Genomic DNA, 22,370 nt, shown 5'->3' with positions numbered 1-22,370 from the left:
CAGTTTTGGAAATTTGTATCTTTTTCTAAAAATCTGCTGTAATGTAAATGTTCAAATTTGACATAAAACCATCTTTCAAAATATCTACATGAACAGTAATACCATCTCTTACTTTTTCATATGAAGCATCTACTTTCCGCTTCTTTGTCCTTTTAGTCTCTTCAAAAAACTAAGCCCAGGGATGACTAAACCTCTATTGTGTGTTTGACACAATTCATTGGATTCTGCTACTTATTTTAAGCAGTGAGTTATTTAAGAATATATCATTGTTTCCAAGTACAGAGGGAATTATCACTTTACCTTCACATTTTTATTATTAATCACTAGCATAATTCCCCTAGTTGAAATTCACATTATAAACCAATATAGGTCAAAGAACCTGAGAAATGCTTAAGAGAACATATACTCTGCTGTTCCCAGGCACAGAGATGTTTCTGGAATTATCCCTGTTCAATTGTCTAATTTGCCCTTATTTAATTAGAGTAAATTAAATCACTGTGAGTGTAGCTTTGTTCTATTAATCTGTTTCATATACCTGAAGCTTTTATATTAAGTATACTAATTTTTAAATTCTACCTTCCTGATGAACCTCAGCTCTTATAACATGACACATTTCAGCATTATTAATCCTCTGTGCCTCCAAGCCATCTTTGTTAAATCTGTCCTGATATCAGTATATTTCTTTTGTCTTGTCTTGTTTGAGAGTGTTAGGATTTCAATTTTTTTAATTTAATTGGGTGAAGAAAGCATACAACTTTATCTTAACTTTTTAAAGTGTGCAGTTCAATAGTGTTAAGTATGCTCAGCTACAGATCTCTTCTACCTAGCAAAATGGAAACCCTCTACCTGTTCCACAGTGTCCCATTTTACCTTTCCCTCGGCTCCCAGTGATCACCTTTCATTTTGGTTCTATACATTTCCCCACTTGAGAGATTTCGTAAGTGACCCCATGCAGGATTTGTCTTTTTCTGACAATTTCCCTTTCACAAAGTCCATCCAGTTCACCTGTGTAGTTAAGGCAGGCTTTCCTTCCTGTGTAGGCTGAAGGTTGAATAATACTTTACCCTATTTACATACCACGTTTTGTTTCATCACCCATTGAAGGTCATCTGGATTACTTCCACCTCTTGATTATTGTGAATGCTGCTGCTATAAACAAGGATGTGTAAATTGCTCTTTTAGGTCCTTTCAATTATTTTGGATATATACAAAGAATTGGAATGGCTTAATAACATAGTATTTCTGCTTGTTAACCTTTTTTTCCTCCATAGCTTTTGTTTAATTTTCCACTTTGGGTACACCAATTTACATTCCCATCAACAGTGTATGGGATTCCAGATTCCCCACATTCTTTTAAATACTTAGTTTCAATAATAGACATTTGAATGGACAATATCATGATTTTCACTTGCACAACTGACCTGTATTTGTATACTGCATGGTAAATTTGAGTACTTTTCAAAAGCTTATAAACTCTTTTTTTTTGGGGGGGGGTACGGGGTGTTGGGGATCAAACCCAGAGCCAAAAGCATGCTAGGCAAGCACTGTACCACTAAGCTACATCTTCAGTAATTTTAAGATAAATGCTCTCATTTCGGAAGCTGGCCTCAAACTTGCAATCCTCCCGTCTCAGCCTCCTAGGTAGCTGGGATTACAGGTGTGTACCACCAGGCCCAGCTCTAAACATTATTTTTTATATAATTTTTAAAGGACTGTGTATACGTGTCCTTTGCCCATTTTAGAAACTGATTATATTCTTATTATAGTTCCTTATAAATTTGGATGTTAATCTTTGATTACATGATTTTTACATATACCCTAGATTGGGTTTTCACTGTCAATAGTACTCTTTCCCACATGTAAGTTTTAACTTTCATAATTCCATCCTGTCTGCCTATAACATGATTTTGATCCAAGAAACCATTGTTCAACCCAATTTTAGGAAGTCTCCCCTCCCCCCCTTTTTTTGTAGTTTTCTAAAACTTTAGGTGATACAGTTAAGCCTTTAATCTGGTTTGGATTAATCTTCATAAATGCTGTGAAGTCAAGAGTCGAACTTCATTCTATTACATGTTAATACAAAGTCTTCCCAACACCATCTGAAGAAACTCCTTTCTTCATTGGCTGGTCTTGGAGCACTTGGTTAAAAAAAAAAAAAAAATCACCTGAGCACCAATATGAAGGGCTATTTCTGGGCTCTCTTCTATTCATTGGTCCGTATTTGCCGATATAGCAGTATCATGATGTTATGATTACTAACTCTGTAGCATGTATTGAAATCAGGAAGTGTGAGGTCTCCAACTTTACTTTTTTTCAAGAATGTTTTATGAGGTACCATAGGATTTCATATGAACTTTAGGATGGGATTTTCTATTTCTAAAAAAAAAAAAAAAAGAACGCTGTCTATATTTTGAGGAATCTACTGAATCTATAGATTGCTTTGGGTAGTACTGTCACACTAACAACATCGAGTCATTCATGAACATGGGATGCTCTTCCATTTATTTACTTATTTTTGAGACAAGATCTTACTATGCTGTCTAGGCTGTCCTTGAACTTCTGGGCTCCACCAAACCTCCTTCTCCCAAGTAACTAGGATTACAGGTATGCCCCACCATACCCAGCTTATGTTTTTTTTTTTAATGACTCCTTTAATAACATATATTTCATTTATGGCACAATTCGCTGAAGTGTAAAATTCAGTCTTTTTTTATATTGTTTTGCAACCATTATCAAGCAATTTTAGAAAACAATGTCCATTAGCATCACTTCACACTTCCTCCCAACCACCCACCACAGCCCCTAGCTGGTCAACCCAATTTTAGGAAGCTTTTCCCTTTTTTTGGGGTGGGGGGTGGGGGGTGTTGGGGATCAAACCCAGAGCCAAAAGCATGCTAGGCAAGCACTGTACCACTAAGCTACATCTTCAGTAATTTTAAGATAAACGCTCTCCTTGCCGAAGCTGGCCTCAAACTTGCAATCCTCCCGTCTCAGCCTACACTGTGCACACAGATCTGGCTGTTCAGGACACCTCATATAAATGGGCTCATACACTACGTGGTCCCTTATGGCTGGTCCCTCTCGCTTACTGCATGTTTTCACGATGTAGCGTCTTTCAGTACCTCATTACTTTTGATTGCCAAATATCCATTACATGGATATACCTACCACATTCATCAGTTGTTGAAAATCTGAGTTTTCACTTTTTTTTATACGCTACAATGAACATCTGTGGACTCATTCTCCTGATGGGTACTTATACTTTCACAGGCTTATTGGCCTTACTTATATCTTCTTTGGAGAAATGTCTATTTAAGTTCTTTGTCCATTTTTAAAGTGAGTTATCTTATTGCATTGTCCTGATATATTCCAAATACAAGTCTTTTTTTTTTTTTTTTTTTTTTGGTAACGGGACTGAACCCAGGGCCTTGTCATGCAAGGCAAGCACTCTACCAACTGAGCTATATCCTCAGTCCAAATTCAAGTCCTTTACCAGATGTATATTTGCAAGTATTTTATCCTAATGTGGTTTTTAAATATCTCATTTTTTAGAATAGTTCTGGGTTCACAGCAAAGCTGAACACAAAGCAGAGGATTCTCATCTAGCCCCTGCAGCCACACAAGCACCTCCTCCCCCAGCAGTAACCTGCGGTGCCAGATTGACGGTTACAGTGATGACCTTACTGACAGGGTACCACTCCCACAGTCCTCAGCTCACACTGGGGTTCACGCTTGGTGGTACATACTCTGGGCTTTGACAGCTGTGACACGTACACACCACTGCAGCTTCACAGAGAATACTTCCACTGCCCTAAAAATCCTCTCTGCTCTACCTATTCATCCCACTCCCCACAATCCCTGATCTTTTTACTGTCTTCATAGTTTTGACTTTTGGGGAATGCCATACTTCTGGAAACATACAGTAGGTATGTAGCATTTCTCAACTGGTTTTCTTAACTCAGTGATGAATGTAAGGCTCATCTGTGTCTTTTCACAGCTTGATCTGCATTTGGTTGTCACTGTTCTGGTTTCCGGCTGTCCTAACAGAAATGTTACATCTCACTGCTGTTTTGATTTATGACTCCCTAATGACATAGCATCTTTTGACCATTTTTACATTAGGTCGGTTGTTTTTGCATAGTCTTTGTATAGCTGCATATTTTGCTATTTTCTATCAGTCTTTGGCTTGTGTTCTCATTTTCTTTACAGTGCCTTATGTACATTTTTAAGTTTGATGAAGACCAGCTTATCGATCATCTTTTTCATAGATGATGCTTTGATTTGTACAGAAAGTCACGTGAAGTCCAAGGTCTTTTATAGTCCAAGGATTTTTAAAGTTCTGTATTTTACATTTAGGTCTACAATTCCCTTGTGTTAATTGCTGTGAATGGTATGTCTCATCTAGATTGCATGTGGAAGTCCAGTTGTTCCAGCTCCATTTGTTGAGGATACTATCTTTTCTTCACTGTATTGCCTTTGTCAAAGATTAGTCAAGGGGCCTGGAGGTGCAGCTCAGTTCGGCAGAGCCAAGGCTTAGCAGGTAGAGGGCTGGCTTGATCCCCAGGACCACAAAAACAATATGACAACAACATCAAAGAAGAATTCCATAATTTTTGCTCTAATGCTTAAATAAGTAGTTTGTTTTGAATTTTTTTTTAATATGATGTGAGTTGGGTCCAAGTTCTTTTTTTTGCACATGGACCTCCAGCTGACTTCAGCACCACTTAATGAATCAACTCCTCTTCCCCCACCAAATGGAATAGACACTTTAACAATCAGTTGAGAACAGACATATACTTCATTTTAAACCCTCCATTTTATTCCATTGATCTACAGGTTCATTTTTATGCTAGTGCCACTGTCTTGGTCACTGTAGCTTTTTAGTAAGTTTTGAAATCAGAAAGTGTGAGTCCTTCACCTTTGCTTTTTAGAAGGGATTTTCTGGGTTCCTCAATGTTCCATATGAACTTTAGATTGTCACTTGCTGCAAAGCAACATTCTGCTCTCTGGTCTTTTTGGCATGCCACATTTAAACAACTGGTTGTACTTAACAAACTGCTACAATCTATTCACTGAAGCTAGTTTAAATATACCACCTTGTTTTTGCACTCTAGGCCCGAATGGCCCACCCTTCTTGCCTTTTCTTTTTGTTCTTTCTTCTATTTTCTCCCAGGGCTGGGCATGAACCCGGCCTTGCTCAAGCCAGAGTGCTCAGCCCTCTCTGTCGCCTTGTCCGTCCCGCATTTTTCCTCTCTAATTTAAAGGTTATGTCCTCCATGGTTTTTTGTCTGTTTTTAAAATATATTTTAGCTGTAGATGCACATAATGTCTTTATTTTATTCACTTATTTGTTTTATGTGTGCTGGGGATCGAACCCAGGGCCTTACATGTGTGAGGCAAGTGCTCTACCCCTGAACTACAACCCCAGCCCCATGTCCGCCATGTTTATAAATGAGTGTGCTCCAAACTGAAGCATGAATTTTATTAACTTTAAAAATGACCAATGCTCTTTTCCAGATGTAAAACTACCCATAGATACTAGATTCACTTACTGCTTTCTCTCAGTATGTTATTAAATCTGTAAGACAAAACTACTATCTTACACATTAACAATTCATTTAGGCTTACTCACATTTATCACTTATTTTGTTCTGCTGTCCTTTCTGAATCTCTGGCAGCTGGAATAATGTGTTTGTTTTTTTTTTTTTAAGTATTGGGGATTGAACCCAGGGACCTGCACATACTAGGCAGGCTCTTTAACACTGAGCTGCATCCCCAGGCCCTTTTTATTTTTTATTTATTTTTAAAATATTCTTTAGTTGTTCATTGAGCCTTTATTTCGCTTATTTATAAGTGGTGCTGAGAATCAAACCCAGTGCCTTACCTGTGCTAGGCACGTCCTACCACCGAGCCAAACCCCAGCCCCTTTGAGACAGAGTCTTACTGAGTTGCCAAGGTAGGCCTTAAAACTTGTGATCCTCTTGCCTCAGCCTCCCCAGTTGCTAGAATCACAGGCATGTGCCACTGTGTCTGGTGATTGTGCTACCTTCTGTACTTTGTTTAATGAGACACTGCTGGTGAAAAAATTTTTTTATTGTGCCTTCTTGCTTAAAAGATATTTTGCAAGGAATAGAATTATAGGTAGAGTTATTTTCCCTGGGCACAGTAAGGTTATAATTCCATTGTGTTTGCCTCATCTATTACTGTTGAGAAGTCAGAGGGCAGGCTGGGGATATAGCTCGGTTGATAGAGTGCTTTCCTCAGATGCATATGGCCCTGGATTCAATCCTCAACACCACCAAAAAGAAGAAAAAAAAGAAGTCAGGGGTCCACCGTCTGTTGACTCTCCTTTCCTTGAAAGTGACCTGTTTTTCTCCCCAGGGAGGGCTTCAGAGTACTTGTAGTACTCTCCTCAGTTCTGAACAGGCCCTATTTGTCACCTCTTAAAATACCAACTCTGCCCCATTCTCTTTCTTCCCTCCTTCTGAAGCTCTTAACTATGTGTGCATTCTAGACCTTTCCTCTCACCATTTTAAGTTCATTTTTTGCTTACTTTTTCAAATAGAAAAGGTTTTTATAATAAAACCTACTCTATGTTCCCTTATACAAGTGATCTGAAACTTACCAAACAACTGCCAAGACTGTGTAGATCCTTCTGTACTGTCTTTTCATATATTCTCCTTGTCCTTCTTTGCTCTCTTTCTACTTCTTTTCTTGGAATTTCTTCTTCTCTGCACATTCCTGTTTCCTTCAATACGGTAAACATGGTACTCCTATATTTTGTTTAGTAATTCACTATCTCACTTATGTCTGATTCTGTGAGCTGTTATTTTTGCTCATTTTCACGTGTGGTATTTCACATCCTTGTTTTTTAACTTTGTGAGCTGTCACTTTCTTTATAAAATAACTTGAGTAAATACCTCCTAGTCTAGGATGAAGGTGAATGTTTTCAAAACAGATCTACGTTTGCATATGGCAGGTGTCTATGGAACTTAGAGGCTACAATCACTGTAACTTTACTGCAGTCACCCAGGCAGTGTGCATCCTGGTTGTATGATGAGTTTCTAATTCAATTATTTTCCTCCCTGTTCTGCTCAGCACAATCAAGGAAATATCCTTTAAAGTCCCCTGGGAGAACCAGTGGAAACAAACGCACATGAACTTCTCCTTCTCTGACAGTGTGTTCCTTTGGGCACTAATTTAAACCAAGGCTCCCGTTGGAATCCCTGACCTTGGGCACTTCTGCAAAGCTACTAGCTCAAGTCCCACAGTGGCTTTCACGGCAGAACTGGTCTGAGTATAATACCTTACCTTGCAGATCCTTGGAGATTCTAAGTAGATGCTTCTGTTAGATGGCCATTTTAGTTGTCTTAGGCAGTAAGGGACGTGTCAGAAACAGCCTATACCCAGTCTTTGGTCTAGTTCAACACAGCTCTGGACATGTGACAGCTGCCCATCAGTCTGGCTTTCTTTGATTCCTGTCCAGTTCAGCCCACCCAGTTTCTGACGTGCCTGATTATCTTCTCCTCCGGAAGCTGGCTTGAGGCTTCCACAACACACTTCCTTGTATACCCCCATCAGGGCTCAGATCCAGGAGGGTTCTCGACATCCTCTGCCACCAGTGTACCTTCAGCTACCAACATCTATCCCCTCGATGGCTAGCTTCCTGAGAACCTCCCACCAGGATTTCTTCTGGCTACTAATTCCCCATCCAATCCATTCACTGGTCCAGCAACCCAGAGGTCTGCTAAAAACAAAAACTGGGTCACAAACCACTGCCTCGTGAAAAACCCTGCCTTGGACTTGAGATAAATTCCACACTGTTTAGCACAGCCCATCCTAGTGTGGTAGAGCCACAACCACCTTTTGTATCAACCATAGACAACTGACTTCTCGTTTCTAAAGTTGCCCAATCCTTCCCAGTGGGGACCAGGACACTTACTGCGCCCTCTTCCTGGAACACTGTTTCCCACCAAGCATAGTTAATCCTTCTCACACATCAGGTGCACCATCATGTAACTCTCAAGATTCCCTGACTACCAGGGAATCTACTGGTTTTTGCTTTAGAAAATGCATTGATTTGTGAGTTTATTTTACTGTCCACTCCCCAATTATCGACAAGTTCTAGGTGTGTAGAGAAACTATTTGTTTCTTTTCACTCGATCCCCCAGCACCACACTGCCCGTGGAACACGGTAGGTCTTCAGTCAATGTGTACGTTAAATAGCCGAGTTCTTCCCTTCTAAAGAGACTCACTGGGAAAGTGAAAGTCTGATCAGAAGTTACATGTTGGGCTGGAGATGTGGCTCAGCGGTGGCGCGCTTGCCTGGCATGCGTGCGGCCAGGGTTCGATCCTCAGCACCACATACCAACAAAGATGTTGTGTCCGCCGAGAACTAAAAAATAAATATTAAAATTTCTCTCTCTCTGTCTCTCCTCTCTCACTCTCTCTTTAAAAAAAAAAAAAAAAAAAAGAAGTTACATGTTCAGCACAGAATCAGAGAGTGAGTTAAATGATTGAAATGCAGGTAAGAATCAGGTCAAGATGAGACACATCTGCGAACATACCCATGAGGCTTAAAGCTATATAGTTAAGATTACTTTCCCCTGGTCATTTAATGGACAAGGTCAGCACCTGCCTCACTATCACCTAATGCTTAACTTTACCATCTACTCCTCAGTTAAAAGACATAAATAGGGCTGGGGATGTGGCTCAAGCGGTAGCGCACTCGCCTGGCATGCATGCGGCCCGGGTTCGATCCTCAGCACCACATACAAAGATGTTGTGTCCGCCGAGAACTAAAAAATAAATATTAAAAAAAAAGACATAAATAACTGCCTACGAATGCCACATTTCTCAAGTTGGCTTGCAAGACTACTAATGGAATTCTGAAAATATTTTCTTTCCCACAGAACCACTAGTATGCAGTAGGTTCCTTTGATTAGTGCATAATGTCTCACCCATAATTCATTTGTCACTTTAACAAATAAGAATTGAGCAGTATTTGTGCCAGAAACTGTTTTAGCCCTAGAGATATTAGTAAACAAAATAAACTAAAAAGCCTAGCTTCGTGGATCTTATTGCCATGTGCCCAAACAGAAAAGCAGAAACAAACCAGGATGGTACACAGGAACTCAAGTTAGGATGAAAAGCCAGGCAATGCAGAGAAGGGAGGAGTAGAGGGAGCCCATTTTTAACCTATTATTTAGCAGAATTTATTACATCTCTGCTCCAAAAGGGTTTTGAGATAGACCTTACCCCTAGAACCTAAGTCTCATGAATCAAATAGTGCTATGTACACAGGCAAGACCTTCAACCCTGAACTTCACGAAGCCCAGGCAGAGACTGTTGAGGCTCTAAGTCACTTGACATATTCAGCTTGAGAGAGGTTGTTCAAAAGGGCTGTGGCTGGAGAAGAGGCGGGAAACGGGCCCCCCCCCTCCCCCGACTTGAAGCCCAGGGATAGCAGGCCAGTCCATGCCACCACGGCCCGCTCTCCTTGGACAACCACAACTGTTACCATAATCACGTTCCTAGTAGGACGTGCTGCTCAACTTTCCCTCCTTCTATCCCCACCACAAATACTTAGCCATGGGGCTTTTTTGATAGCTTTAAGGGCAAAAGGTGATCCTATTTTTATTCCTACCTGTACCACTGGAAGAAACAGCTGTGCCTAGTGAACTGCTCTGGCTCACTCCTATAATTTACCTTAACACCTACATGGAGGCTGGGACTGGGGTGAAGGGCAAGACAAAAACTGGATCAAGGCTTCAAGTTGTGTCCCTAGCAGCATGGGACGGACAGGACAAAGAGGCCGCTGTCCAGCTCAGTCCTCCACAGCTGGTCCACAGCGGCTCCACTAGCTCAGTGCGCGTACCTTAGGGTAGGCAGAGGGAGCCGAGCCTGAACACAGCCCTCCCGCGACTGCCAGCTCTCATGGCGGGCGGGGAGGGAGGAGCCAGCAAGCTGAGCCTTCCTTCCTGGGGCTCAGTGGTCTGGCGCTTGCCTAGCACAGCTGAGGCCCTGGACTTGATCCCAGCCAGGGGGAAAAAGACCTGGCATAATAACTTCAGTTTTTAATTCCTTCAAATGAGAAGGAGCCTTCTTATTATTTTCACCTGAAAAAAGCAAGGGTGTTAGTCGGTGAGTGCTGATACTTTTTGTAAGTACAGTATTCATTACACTGTCATTTTAAAGTATTCGTCAGATTATGACTATCAAATATATATCCAGGAATTTTTCAAATACAATATAATTTATTTACATTCAAATTTTCATAAAATAAAACCTCAATTTTCAGAAAACATAGGCAGCAACACACAATCAAGACAAACTACCAACAGAAGGACACTGGCAGGAAGTCATTACCTGTGCGACGGCGGGTGTGTTTCCACCTTGCTCGGTCCACAGGTCCTGCTCATAACGGTACAAGCCATCATTGATCACTCTGGCAAGCTCCGAGGTGATGCTCGCCCGAGCCGGGGCGCTGCCTGTCCGGTCTCCTCCAGGATGTTTTCTCATGTGAGGCGGCGTCTGAGTCACGATCAAAATCTTATTCAAATCTTGGTCGTCAATTTCATAATCTGAATCGTTATCAGACCAATCAGTAATTGTGTTTTTTCGTTCTTCTGTTTGTTCCATTTCCTCATCAAATAAGAAATCCAGTTCTTCTGCTTCTGGAAGATACAGTCGATCTGATGCCTCCTCAGGTACAGCTGTTGATTCCTGAAGGAAGAAATTGGTATTTAATATAAAAATTGCCCCATCAACTTTGAAAATAAACACCATCTGGAAGTGGTATAAGAAAAAATCAATGCTGGGTGGAACGGCTGTTTGGTTAGCATTATACTTGGCCCACAACAAACATTTACTATGCACAAGCTATCTCTGCAGCCACACAACCAGGAGCTATCTTCAGGTCTCTTACTTACACACACACACACACACACACACACACCCATATAAAATAGAGATGCATTAAGAAATTCAGCATCTTTAATTACATATATGTACATATCACCTGCGTTATGTATGTATGACTTTTTTCACTCAAACGGGGCATGAGGTATGAAAGGCAGTTGGAGAATTAACAAGAGAATGAGGGAGTCTATAAACTCAAACCTTAAGAATTAATTTAAAATACTGAATTTCCAATTTCAAAAGATTTCACTGGGGCTGGGTTGTGGCTCAGTGGCAGAGTTCTCGACTGGCACATGTGAGGCACTGGGTTCGATCCTCAGTACCGCATAAAATGAATAAATAAAATAAATGTACTGTGTCCATCTACAACTAAACAAACATTTTAAAAAAGATTTAACTAAAAGATAATCTTCCTACATTACATTTCTATATAAAAGACTCCCTTAAACCTCAACACAGACATAAAATCAGACTTCACTTTATGACAGCCAATTAAATTAAAAGAAATCAGAATGGAGTTAAGTTTTTCAATGACCCATATGCGGAAGCCCAAGGCGTACCTTTGCGTAGAAAGCACTGTGACCCACGGATTGACCTTACTGTGCTTCACGTTTGTGAGAAGGAACTGGTAAGCCACAAGACCTTGCTCCATCCACAGAACCTGTAGCACTACCCGCCCACCCGCCAGTGTAGGTCAGAGCATTCAATTTCACACTTACTGCGTAACTGACCAGATTCTACAAGCTGAGTTGAACATGCAGAAAAATAGGCTTATTCCTTAAATGACTCCAAATTGTAGACAAGATAGCATGATGGCTAATGTGCATGCTTTAGAGTTGGACGGCTTGGGATTGTAGACAAGATAGCATGATGGCTAATGGGCATGCTTTAGAGTTGTACGGCTTGGGTTTAAATTCCTCCTAAGTTATCATCAGCTCTGTCATTACCAGGGTCATTTAATCCTCGGGTACTCTGCATGCATCTGAGAAGAACCACAGGCATGCCGAGTGTGTGCACATGCATGTGTGTGTTCTTAGGATTTACTACATGCAAAACGTAATTTACTACATGTAAAAGCATTATAGAACTATGTCAGGAACTATGTCAGGATTCATAGGAAATAGTTGATAATTTTACTTCTACAAAAATGCCAAGTTTATATGGTTCAAAAGATTTTAACAAATATGAATGAACTAAGTATGCTAGTTTTATCTACCAAATAATTAGAAGATAAATCATTCTTCTGCACATTGAATTAATATTGGGGGTGAAATGTTATTAAAAATTCTGTTTTCATTAAAAAAAAATCAAGCTTGTATCCTGCATTACTAGTTTAGCAGCTAAATTGTAAAAGAGCCACCCTCCTGACTTAGCCTGCAGCGTAGCTGGATTACAGATGTGTTCCACCACCTGTCTCCTTTGTGATTTAGATCAAATCAACTCTATCAAATATTAACTCATGTATCTACCACCAGTCAGAAACGGCCTGAGCAGCCCAAGAATCTTGTCTGGGGATTGAACCTAGGGGCATTTTACCACTGAACTACATCTCCAGCCCTTTTCATTTTTCAAGACAGGGCTTCACTGTTTCTTAGGGCTTTGCTAAATTGCTGAGGCTGGCCTCTCAAACTTTCGATCCTCCTGCCTCAGCCTCCTGAGTGACTGGGCACCACTGTGCCCAGCACAAGAATGTTTTCTATGGCCCTTTTCTATTGCAACATCCATCTGAGTTCCTCACGTATCCCCAAGCAATCAACCCTCGTCTTTTCCTTCCATACATTAAATCACCCAAAAATGTTTATACCTGGTATGGGTCCTAAGAAACTTCTAAGTAATTACCAAGGGTATATCTTCAAAATTGGGGTTTCAACTTTATTTTTAAATCATGTTCAAGAATAAAAGATGAGGGACCTGGGGGTAGCTCAATGGTAGAGCATGTGTCCAGCATGTGCAAAAGTCCCTGGGTCTGACCCCCAATTCCTTAAAAATATAGGTAACTTCTTTGCACATAGAGTAACTCATAAATTTCTTCTAAAAGCCAACAATTCCAAATTTGACATTTTTTAACTTTCCCAATTTTACACACGTATCTGACAACAGAAAATTCCCGAAGGGTGTCGCCCTTCACCCTCTGCATCAACTTACCTTTAATTTCACTGGGCGATGCCTCTTTTTCACCTCCACCCAAGGCTCTGAGTCCAAGTCAGGCAAGCTGGTAGACAGGCCTTTAGACATTGCTTGAAGGTGACTTGTTTCAGTGTTTTTCTTTGGATTCAGTGGACTTCCAATTCTTGGAGAATTTGGGGCAGACTCTAAAATTTTAAATTAGTTCTACAGTTAATGGCTTTTCTTACTTATAAAATACTTTTCATTTTTTTCCTTATGTTGGTTTGATAAATCAATCTCAATCTGTGAAATTAAGCTAAAATCTTCCCAGTGACTTTCAAACATGGAGTGATTATAATATTTATCCAAGGGCTGGGGATGCAGCTCACTGGCAGACTGCCTGCCTAGCATGGCCACACCCTGGGTCAGTCTTTGTCAACACACACATGCACACAAATATATTCAAAAGTGAACCCGCTGAAATAATGCCACCAACCCCTGCGCAGAGCTCATGTCCACTCTAACTTCTCAAGAATCTGCGAGCCAGAAAGTCTATTTGGCAATCAAGTTGTGAAATTTGGACTAAAAAATATAAATTATAATTGTGGAATCTCAATGTTATTAAGCCACAGTCTAAATGCATATTTTATCCAAGGTGTTTAGGTAGGACCTAAGTCAGAGCAGCCACTCCCCCTCTTCTTCACATTCCCTTGGCTTATCCATGTTCGCTTCCCCACACCAGGGTCCTGCTGCCTACCCTGGCTCAGACCGAACACTGCAAAACGGAGAAACAGTGTCACCACATTAAAGTGCACAGCTCTAAGATGCTTAAAACACTTAAAAACTCTCCATTTGTGTATAATGAATTAAAGGGTATTCTGCTCTCATGTGTAACTGATTTGAACAAATAAAAAAATATTAAAAAATATTTTTGAAAAAAGAAAACACTTAAAAACAGAGACTTTAATTGGGTGTATGGCATGACTGTAATTCCAGCAGCTTGGGAGGCCGAGGCAAGATTGCAAAATTCAAAGCCAGCCTCAGCAATTTAGTGAGGCCCTAAAATAAAGAGCAAGTAGGTGGGCTAGGGATATGGCTCAGTGGCTAATACCCCTGGTTCAATCTCTGGTACCAAAACAAAACAAAACAACACAGAGAATTCAAAGGCCTTTTTTTTTTTTTTAAACCTCCACACTATCACTTCTGCTAACTTATTTTAATATATACTCTACAAGTTAAATTCAACTTTTTACTTATTTTGTCTTGGTGCTAAGATAAAACCCCGGGATGCTTTATCACCGAGTTACATCTCCAGCCCTTTTTAAAATTTATTTGGAGACAGGGTCTTGCTAAGTTGCCCAAGCTGACCTCCAACTTGTGACCCTCCTGCCTCAGTCTCATAAGTAGCTGGGATGACAGGCATGTGCCATCAGAACTGACCAAATTGTTTATTATTTTAACAAGTACTTTTTCAAAAAAGAAAGAATATTTAAATGTTATATTTTCATACCTAGGTCAGAAGATGCAATGTGGACTCACTTTGAACAAGGATTTTTAAAGTGTGTTTTAAGTTATATTTTCATCCTGTATCAAAAGATGCACCATGGACTTGCTTTAGACAGCGTTTTAAAAAACACATGCTGTTGGGGCTGGGGTTGTGGCTCAGCGGTACAGCACTTGCCTAGCATGTGTGAGGCTTAGATCCTTAGCACCATATAAAAATTAATAAAATAAAGGTACAACTAAAATATATATATTTTTTAAATTCCCCATGCTTTTTTTTTTCCGATTTTTAGTCGTAGATGGACACAATACCTTCGTTTTATTTATTTATGTGGTGCTGAGGATCGAGGCAAGCGCGGCAGACACAACATCTTTGTTTGTATGTGGTGCTGAGGATCGAACCTGGGCCGCACGCATGCCAGGCGAGCTCGCTACCACTTGAGCCACATCCCCAGCCCAAAAAAATAAATATTTTTTAAAAACACATTCAGCAATATGTAAAACTAAGTATACACAAAATTTATTTTAGAATGTTTGCTGGAGCATCACTTATTTACCCATCCAAGTCAGATTACTGAAAACGCCACAATGCTAAAATGTTACTTGCAGAAAGCTGAAACTAACACCAACAATCCTTTTATTCACTAAATTCAAGGCACATGACAGGACCCAGTGAGAGACTGTTCCAGGTTTTACTTCAATCTCTATGGCAGAAATCAGACGACCTTGGGCTCTTCCCCATGGACCAGTGGTATTGTGTTTTATAGAAGTTCTCCAACTCCTCCTGTTCAATACGATAGGCATTAGCTCTAGGCAGCCACTGCATACCTGAAATGTGCTCAGGACCAGTGTAGCACACATACCAGGAAAGACCTGTTACCACCCCTTATTGGCCGTATGCTGTAATATTTGAACATGTTGCTAAATTAAAATCTCTATAAAAATATTATTAAAATTAACTGTCTTTAAAAGTTAATTCTATTTTTTGTGAGAGAGAGAATTTTTTTAATATTTATTTCTTAGTTTTCAGCGGACACAACATCTTTGTTGGTATGTGGTGCTGAGGATCGAACCCGGGCTGCACGCACGTCAGGCGAGTGCGCTACCGCTCGAGCCACATCCCCAGCCCATAAAAAAATAATAATTTTAATAAAATTGTCTTATGCTTTTAAGGCTACTAAAATTTTTGGGATTACATGTATGGTTCACATATTTCTTGGACAAGGCTGCTCTACAGTTTTTTTAGTGGCACACCTTTGCCAATTCATTCACAAAAGTAGTAGCGAAACACGGGGAGATTGTCACGCTGAGGGTGCTGGTGGAATGGGAAAAACATTTCCAGGGAATTCTCTAATATCATCAGTTTTCTCTGTTCACACAGTGAATAAAGCTTTAAAACTAGAAAACCTCTATCCCACTGACAATATTTGGGGACTGACTCAGTTGCTTATACAACTATTGTTTGAGAATTAACGAAATTAGTATAAACCACAGCACCTGGCACAGGGCAGGGAAATCACTAGCTACTATTTTTTGTGTAGAAATTTAATCTTTTAACACCAGCCTAACAGCTTGTTAAATAATCATCTCTAAATGTTCTTTAAGCTTGAAAGTCTTAGTGAGACTTCACAGGTTTCATGTTATGACACTTATGGCATACATACGCCCTGCATGGCTTTTTGCACCCATATTTTCTTCTACAATGAAGATTTCAAACTATACATCAGTTAAAGTCAAAGATAGCTGCAAACACCTCATCTTCCAAGAGGAAATGAACTTAAAAATGATTTGGATTATCTGACATTAAAATTTGTATAGACAAAAATTATTTAGACACTTAAGGAAATCCCAGTTTGTTACTCAAAAACCAGGAGATCGTCTCACACATTAAAAAAAGAAAAAAAGAAAAAAAAAAACAACAAAAAAAAGCCCAAGATGTCCAGGTCTCTGACCTCTTTGTGGATGGGCACGTTCTTTAAGGGTGGATGGTGCGGCAGCACATCCAGAGCAGAGCAGGACACACTGCAAAAGCAGCTGCTTCATGGCCACAATCCACCCCGCAGGGGGCACCGAGGTCTTCTGCTCAGTGCCAAGGTCAACCCATGGTACACAAGGCCACCTCCACAGAGGGAAAACAGCAGCCGATGAAGGGTATTAAATGTCACATTTCCAGCTCCTCAGAGGCATGTGTCAAGGGTCCTTTCTGAAGTTTAAGGTCTCCTAATTGAAAGGAAAGGGACATGAAATGCCTCCACTGTTCTCCACCTGTGGGGACACACACTGCCCAGGGCTCCACGTCTCCACCGACTCCAGGAAACTAGGCTTTCTTATCCCAAGGTCAGAAATCTAAGGATTTGTGGAAAAAAGTGATCTGCATATTTATTTCTATGACTTAATATGAAAGCATAATTCTAAGAAAATTCTCATTTTATTTGCTACCTGGTTTCTGACGTGTAAGATAAAAAAAACTAAAATGTACGACATTGACTTAATACACACTGATGTTTGTGCAGAAAGAAAATATGTATGTGCATCCATCTGAGTGCATGTTAAAAAACACAAAAATATACAAAACATTATGATTTTATTCTTGTAATTTTATTAATAATACATAAATGGTTAATGGACAGGCATCACCAACTTGACTGACCTAAATTAACTATCCCTGTGGAAAAAGTATTTTCTATATTATCCAACTTACCAATGATTGTTCATAAGCTGGTTAAAAATGTCATCTTGGACCCAAGTTTACACAATAAATAAATCTAACTTTTACAATCAGCCATTATATCTTTAAAAAAACAAACAAACAAACAATGTCACATTTCTTCAACTTTTTAAAACACTTGCCCCCAAGTTGCTTGCTGCGATTAGAAGCACAAGGCTGACAAAGAAATATGAGATAAAAATTTCTGTGAAACTGTCCATCATTAATGCTTTTCTGACGGGCAGGACTTATACTGATGTATCAAAAATACATTTTGAAGAATAATGGAAAAAATACCCTTGTTTATTTCTTCAATTTCTTACCCCTTAAATGTCCACATTAATAAATCTTACAGTCCATGTGAAACATCTCAACATGTGAGTTATGCAATGTTCACCATGGCAAAGGGCAGACCAAGAGCCAAGGGCCTGGCAAGCTGGGAAAGGCTACGCAGTCCTCTCTTTCTCTGCTTTATTGACCTGGACACAAGTACATATGCCTGGAAACAAAAGACAGAACCTTGCAGTATTTCCACAGTGATAATAATTAGCTTCCCCCGCAAATAAAAGTAGCCACGCCGTCTAAGTCCAGTCACACAGAAAAGGGCAGGAGCTCCTGGAATGCCAGCAGCGGTCCCCGGCTCTGTCTCCGTCGTGGCAGAGGTGGTCATCTCCACTGTCGTGCTGCCCGAGGGTCGGCAGTGGACACTCTCACACGGAAGGCAGTCTGGTGGCTTCCATCTCTGCAGCCCGGTTTGTTCCAGTATTTACAATGCATTTCAGTGAGCCACCTGCTCCACTGCACATCCCCATCAGATGACATCCAGGGCATCAGTAGATCATCACCCTGACTGAAAAGTTTAAGCACATTTTTTTCCCAGAGGGAATTTCTTAAAAATGATCCAGGAAAAATCCTTAACACTAAAGCAGGTTTGAGAAATTCTAAACACAACCAAATTAAAGAAAACCTCGATTCTGCTTTAGAATGTGGGTCACCTGTCTTTGCAAGACAAGGTAAAGCACATGTGTAACAATTAGACTAGCTCAATCCTACCCAGGGAACATCGACACAACGTATCCACAATCATTCAGCAAAATTAAAAGAAGACAGGTCAAAACTCCACACAGGACAAAGTACACATAAAAAATTAAGAACAAGAACAAGAGAGCTTCACCCATAATTCTCAGATCCCTATTTAAATAATCATGTGGGAGACAGTGTAAATAGGATTTGGAGGATTAAAAGTCACGTATAGTTTATCTTTAATTTTCCTACTAAATCTAAATAAACTAACAAGAGACAGGTAAAATGGATCAAAGAAGCCCACTCTTATCCTGTTGTTTCTAGAAGACAAGCTATTACCTGTATGTGAGCAAAAGGCTTGGCCTGGCACAAACTCCGGACAATCGATCAGCCGAGAGAAGTCAGTCTGTGGTACGCTTCTGGGAGGGGGGCCCGGGATTGGCCATTTTTCTGGTTCTATCTTTTTCCTCATTTTCTCATCCACAACTTCTACTTCTGTGCTGTCCTTCAGGGCCTAGCAATAAGAATTTTGAGCTAGTAAAGAACTTATTTTTTCATCGAAATTCATATATTTCTTTGAGAGAGAGAGAATTCTGTAATACATATATATATATATATATATATTATATATATATATTTATATATATATATTTTTTATATATATATATTTTTTATATATTTTTTTTATTTATATATATATATATATATTATATATAAATATTTTTTTAGTTTTTTTTCGGTGGACACATCTTTATTTTTATGTGGTGCTGAGGATGGAACCCAGTGCCCCACGAGTGCCAGGCAAGGGCATTACTGCTTGAGCCACCTCCACAGGCCAAAAAATCTTGTATTTTTAATAATCCCCAAAATTACAAAATCTGAAGTTAACAGATGATAGATATTACAGTTCATGGTTCTAAAAATATCCATGAAACTGTGCAGATGTGGTGCTCATCAGTAATCCCAGCAACCTGGGAAGCTAAGACAGGAAGATGAAGTTTGAAATTTTAAAAGGGCTGAGTATATAGCTCTATGGTGCTGAGATTAATCCACAGTACCAAAAACAAATAAAACTTGTGAATTAACTATTAAGAACAAAATAAGGGCCTGGGATTGTGGCTCAGTGGTAGAGCGCTTGCCTAGCATGTGCAAGTTCCTGGGTTCGATCCTCAGCACCACATAAAATAAATAAATAAAGATATTGTGTCCAACTAAAAAAAAAAGAGAGAGAGACAAAATAAGCTGGACGTGGTGGCGCACACCTGTAATCCCAGCAGCTCAGGAGGCTGAGGCAGGAGGATTGTGAGTTCAAAGTCTGCCTCAGCAAAAGCGAGGTGCTAAGCAACTCAGTAAGACCCTGTCTCTTAAAAGAACAAAACAAGTTGGGTGTGGTGGAGCACACCTGTAACTCCAGCAGCTCAGGAGGGGGGATGGAAGAGGATCACAGGCTGGAGGCCAGTCTGCAATTTATCAAAACCTCAATTTAAATAAAAAGGCTGGCCATGTAGCTCAGTGGTAGAAGGCCTCTGCTTTAGTTCTCAGTACCACAAACAAAACAAAGGAAAAAACCTTGCTATTCGTAGAACTCTATTAAGAAAATAAAGAAAGAAGCCCAAGACTAGGAAAAAAAATACTTGTAAAATATACATATTAAAAAAAAACTTGCATCCAGAATAAAGAACTCTTACAATTACTTTTAAAAACATTTTGATAAAATGTTTTGAACACACTGATTTGAACAAACACTTCAACACGTAAGGTTTACCGATGACCATATAAGATGATCAACAACATCAGTTAGTAGGGAAACACAAATTAGCTGTAATGAGAAACTACAACATGTTTATTATTTTAAAAACGATCCCTGGCACAGTGGTGCATGACTATAATTGAGACTGAGGCAAGAGGATGGCAAATTCAACCTCAGCAACTTAGCAAAACCCTGTCTCAAGAAATGGAAAAGGGCTGAGGATGTAGCTCAGGGTAAAGTGCTCCTTGGTTCAATCCCCAGGACCAAAAATAACACCTGACAATATCAAGGGCTGATGAAGCTGTGGAATAAGGAGTTTCAATACTAATGGTGGAAATGCAGAAGAATAAAGCCACTTCAGAATACAGACTGTCAGCGCCACTTCAGGACAAGCACGCTTACTGCACATTCCAGCAGTCACAACAGCCACCCCACAGACACAGAAACACTCACACAGAGATCTTCAGACTTCACTCACAAGCTCCCACACTGAAGACCGCCCTCAAAGTCCAGCAAGGATGTGGACAAACGGTGGAACACCCCACTGTGGAGCACCAGTCAGCAAAACCAAAGAGCACACTAGTGACACGCAGCAACCAGCATGAGTCAAGTCAAGGAATCACACACTGTCCGCAATATGCTAACTCTATGTGCTAACTCTAGAAAACCAAAACTACAGGAACAAAGGGAGGTCAATGGTTGCCCGGGTTGTGAAGGGACAGGATTAGCTACATTGGTCAATTTCAATGCCATATTTCTAAAAAAAAAAAACAGGAAAAAACAAAAATGTTGAAAGCATTTCTAGAAACAAGACAGATAAGCGGAAAGCATTCTGGCCAAACTTCAAATGCTGTTTTAAATTAGCCTGTCTATAGCATAGGAAAAATTCTCAGTATTTTATTAAATGGGAATACACAGTACTTTACATCATCCTGAAGATTAAAAGGACCAAAGTTAAAGGTTCAAGTTTGAAAGACTGGGTCTGAAACAGGTGGCAACAGCATTAGCAAGTCTTTGAGGGGCTCCCAGTGTCAGACATTTATTTAGGTTTTGTAAAATGAAAGAAAGTAATGAAATGCTGTCCAGAGCTTTAGCCAACTTCAAACTCTTGAGCTTATTTCATTTCATTTATTTATTTTGAGACAGAGGTCTCACTCTGTTGCTCAGGATGGTCTCCACCTCCAAGGCTCAAGGGATCTTCAGAGCAGCTGGAACAACGGATGGGAAAGACCACACCTGGCTTACTATTTTTTTTTTAAACCAAACTTTAATACTTTATTTTTAGAGCAAGTGCAGGTTCATAGGAATACTGAATGAAAAGTACTGATTATTTTGAATGAATGATTACCTCTAAAATGAGATTAAGGTTTGTGGTGAGAGCCTGAACTCGGTGAAATCCAGCAATCAGGGAAATAGGCAGGAAACCTTGCTCATCCATCTTTCTCCGAAGAAAGAAGTCACGTTCCAAGTTTTCTATACTGAAGTAATATTCACTGAAAAGAGAAACAAACACATATTTTATCCATTTATTCAACAGGACAAAAAATATCCATCATCATCATCAACTGCTATCAGGATATTTTAATTTGATTAATACCATATTACAACTAAGATATAACATAGATGGTCTAATACAATAGGGCAAATATAAAAAGATAACCACAAACTCTAAATACTGATTATTTTCCATAAAACCAGCACTACCTTCTATTCAGATCAGCTTTACCTAAGCACAAAGAACGAAAAGCTCATTTTACTTTAAAATAGTTTAAAAATTAGCCAGGTGCAGTGGCAAATTGTAATCCCAGCTACTTGGGTGGCTAAGGCAGGAAGATCCCAAGTCCAAGGTCAGCCAGTCAGCCGGTCAGCCTGGGCAACATGGCAAGACCCTGTCTCAAAACAACATAAAGAAAAAAATGGCTGGGTGTCTCTCCGAAGTGAGGTGCGCACCTCACGTACACAAGGCCCGGGGTTCAATTCCCAGTGGGGGGAAAATCAATAATTGAGTACTAATGAGTAAATTCTGTGACAATTTCACTACAAAGCTACCTCTATTTCACTAAGACACTAACAAAGCTAAACATATGTCAACATACTGTAGCCCAGCTTTTCCTTAATCACTAAGAATCATATTCATTTTTTATTTTGTCAATTGTAGTTGTAAGGTGGACACAATACCTTTATTTATCTATTTATTTATTTTTATGTGGTGCTGAGAATCAAACCCAGGGCCTCACATGTGCTAGGCAAATGCTCTACCACTGAGCCACAATCCCAGCCCCAAAAATCGTATTATTGGATTGGAAGTGTCCTTTGTTGAATTCACAATCAAATGTACAGAAGTTTTGTTTTCTATATTGA

At 39.8% G+C, this 22,370-nt stretch overlaps 1 protein-coding gene across 9 annotated transcripts in view; it reads right to left on the bottom strand.

The window, feature by feature from the left end:
- The window catches only part of Larp1b (La ribonucleoprotein 1B), a 91,736-nt gene that overhangs the window by 47,161 nt on the left and 22,205 nt on the right, over window positions 1-22,370 (bottom strand). For 5 of the 9 annotated variants that reach the window (XM_077803503.1, XM_077803500.1, XM_077803501.1 and 2 more), the window contains 5 exons: window positions 21,358-21,502; window positions 18,599-18,773; window positions 13,066-13,232; window positions 10,369-10,725; window positions 8,733-8,798 (listed from right to left, as the gene is read on the bottom strand). In XM_077803503.1, coding sequence (XP_077659629.1) covers window positions 8,733-8,798; window positions 10,369-10,725; window positions 13,066-13,232; window positions 18,599-18,773; window positions 21,358-21,502 — 910 coding nt within the window. Of the gene's footprint in view, window positions 1-8,732; window positions 8,799-10,368; window positions 10,726-13,065; window positions 13,233-17,135; window positions 18,087-18,598; window positions 18,774-21,357; window positions 21,503-22,370 lie in introns of those variants that run through there. The other 4 variants (XM_026390897.2, XM_026390899.2, XM_026390902.2 and 1 more) reach the window with 2 other exon arrangements.

Source organism: Urocitellus parryii, chromosome 10, assembly GCF_045843805.1.
Source record: "Urocitellus parryii isolate mUroPar1 chromosome 10, mUroPar1.hap1, whole genome shotgun sequence".
NCBI lineage: Eukaryota > Metazoa > Chordata > Mammalia > Rodentia > Sciuridae > Urocitellus > Urocitellus parryii.
This window is presented reverse-complemented; position numbering and strand designations above follow the sequence as displayed.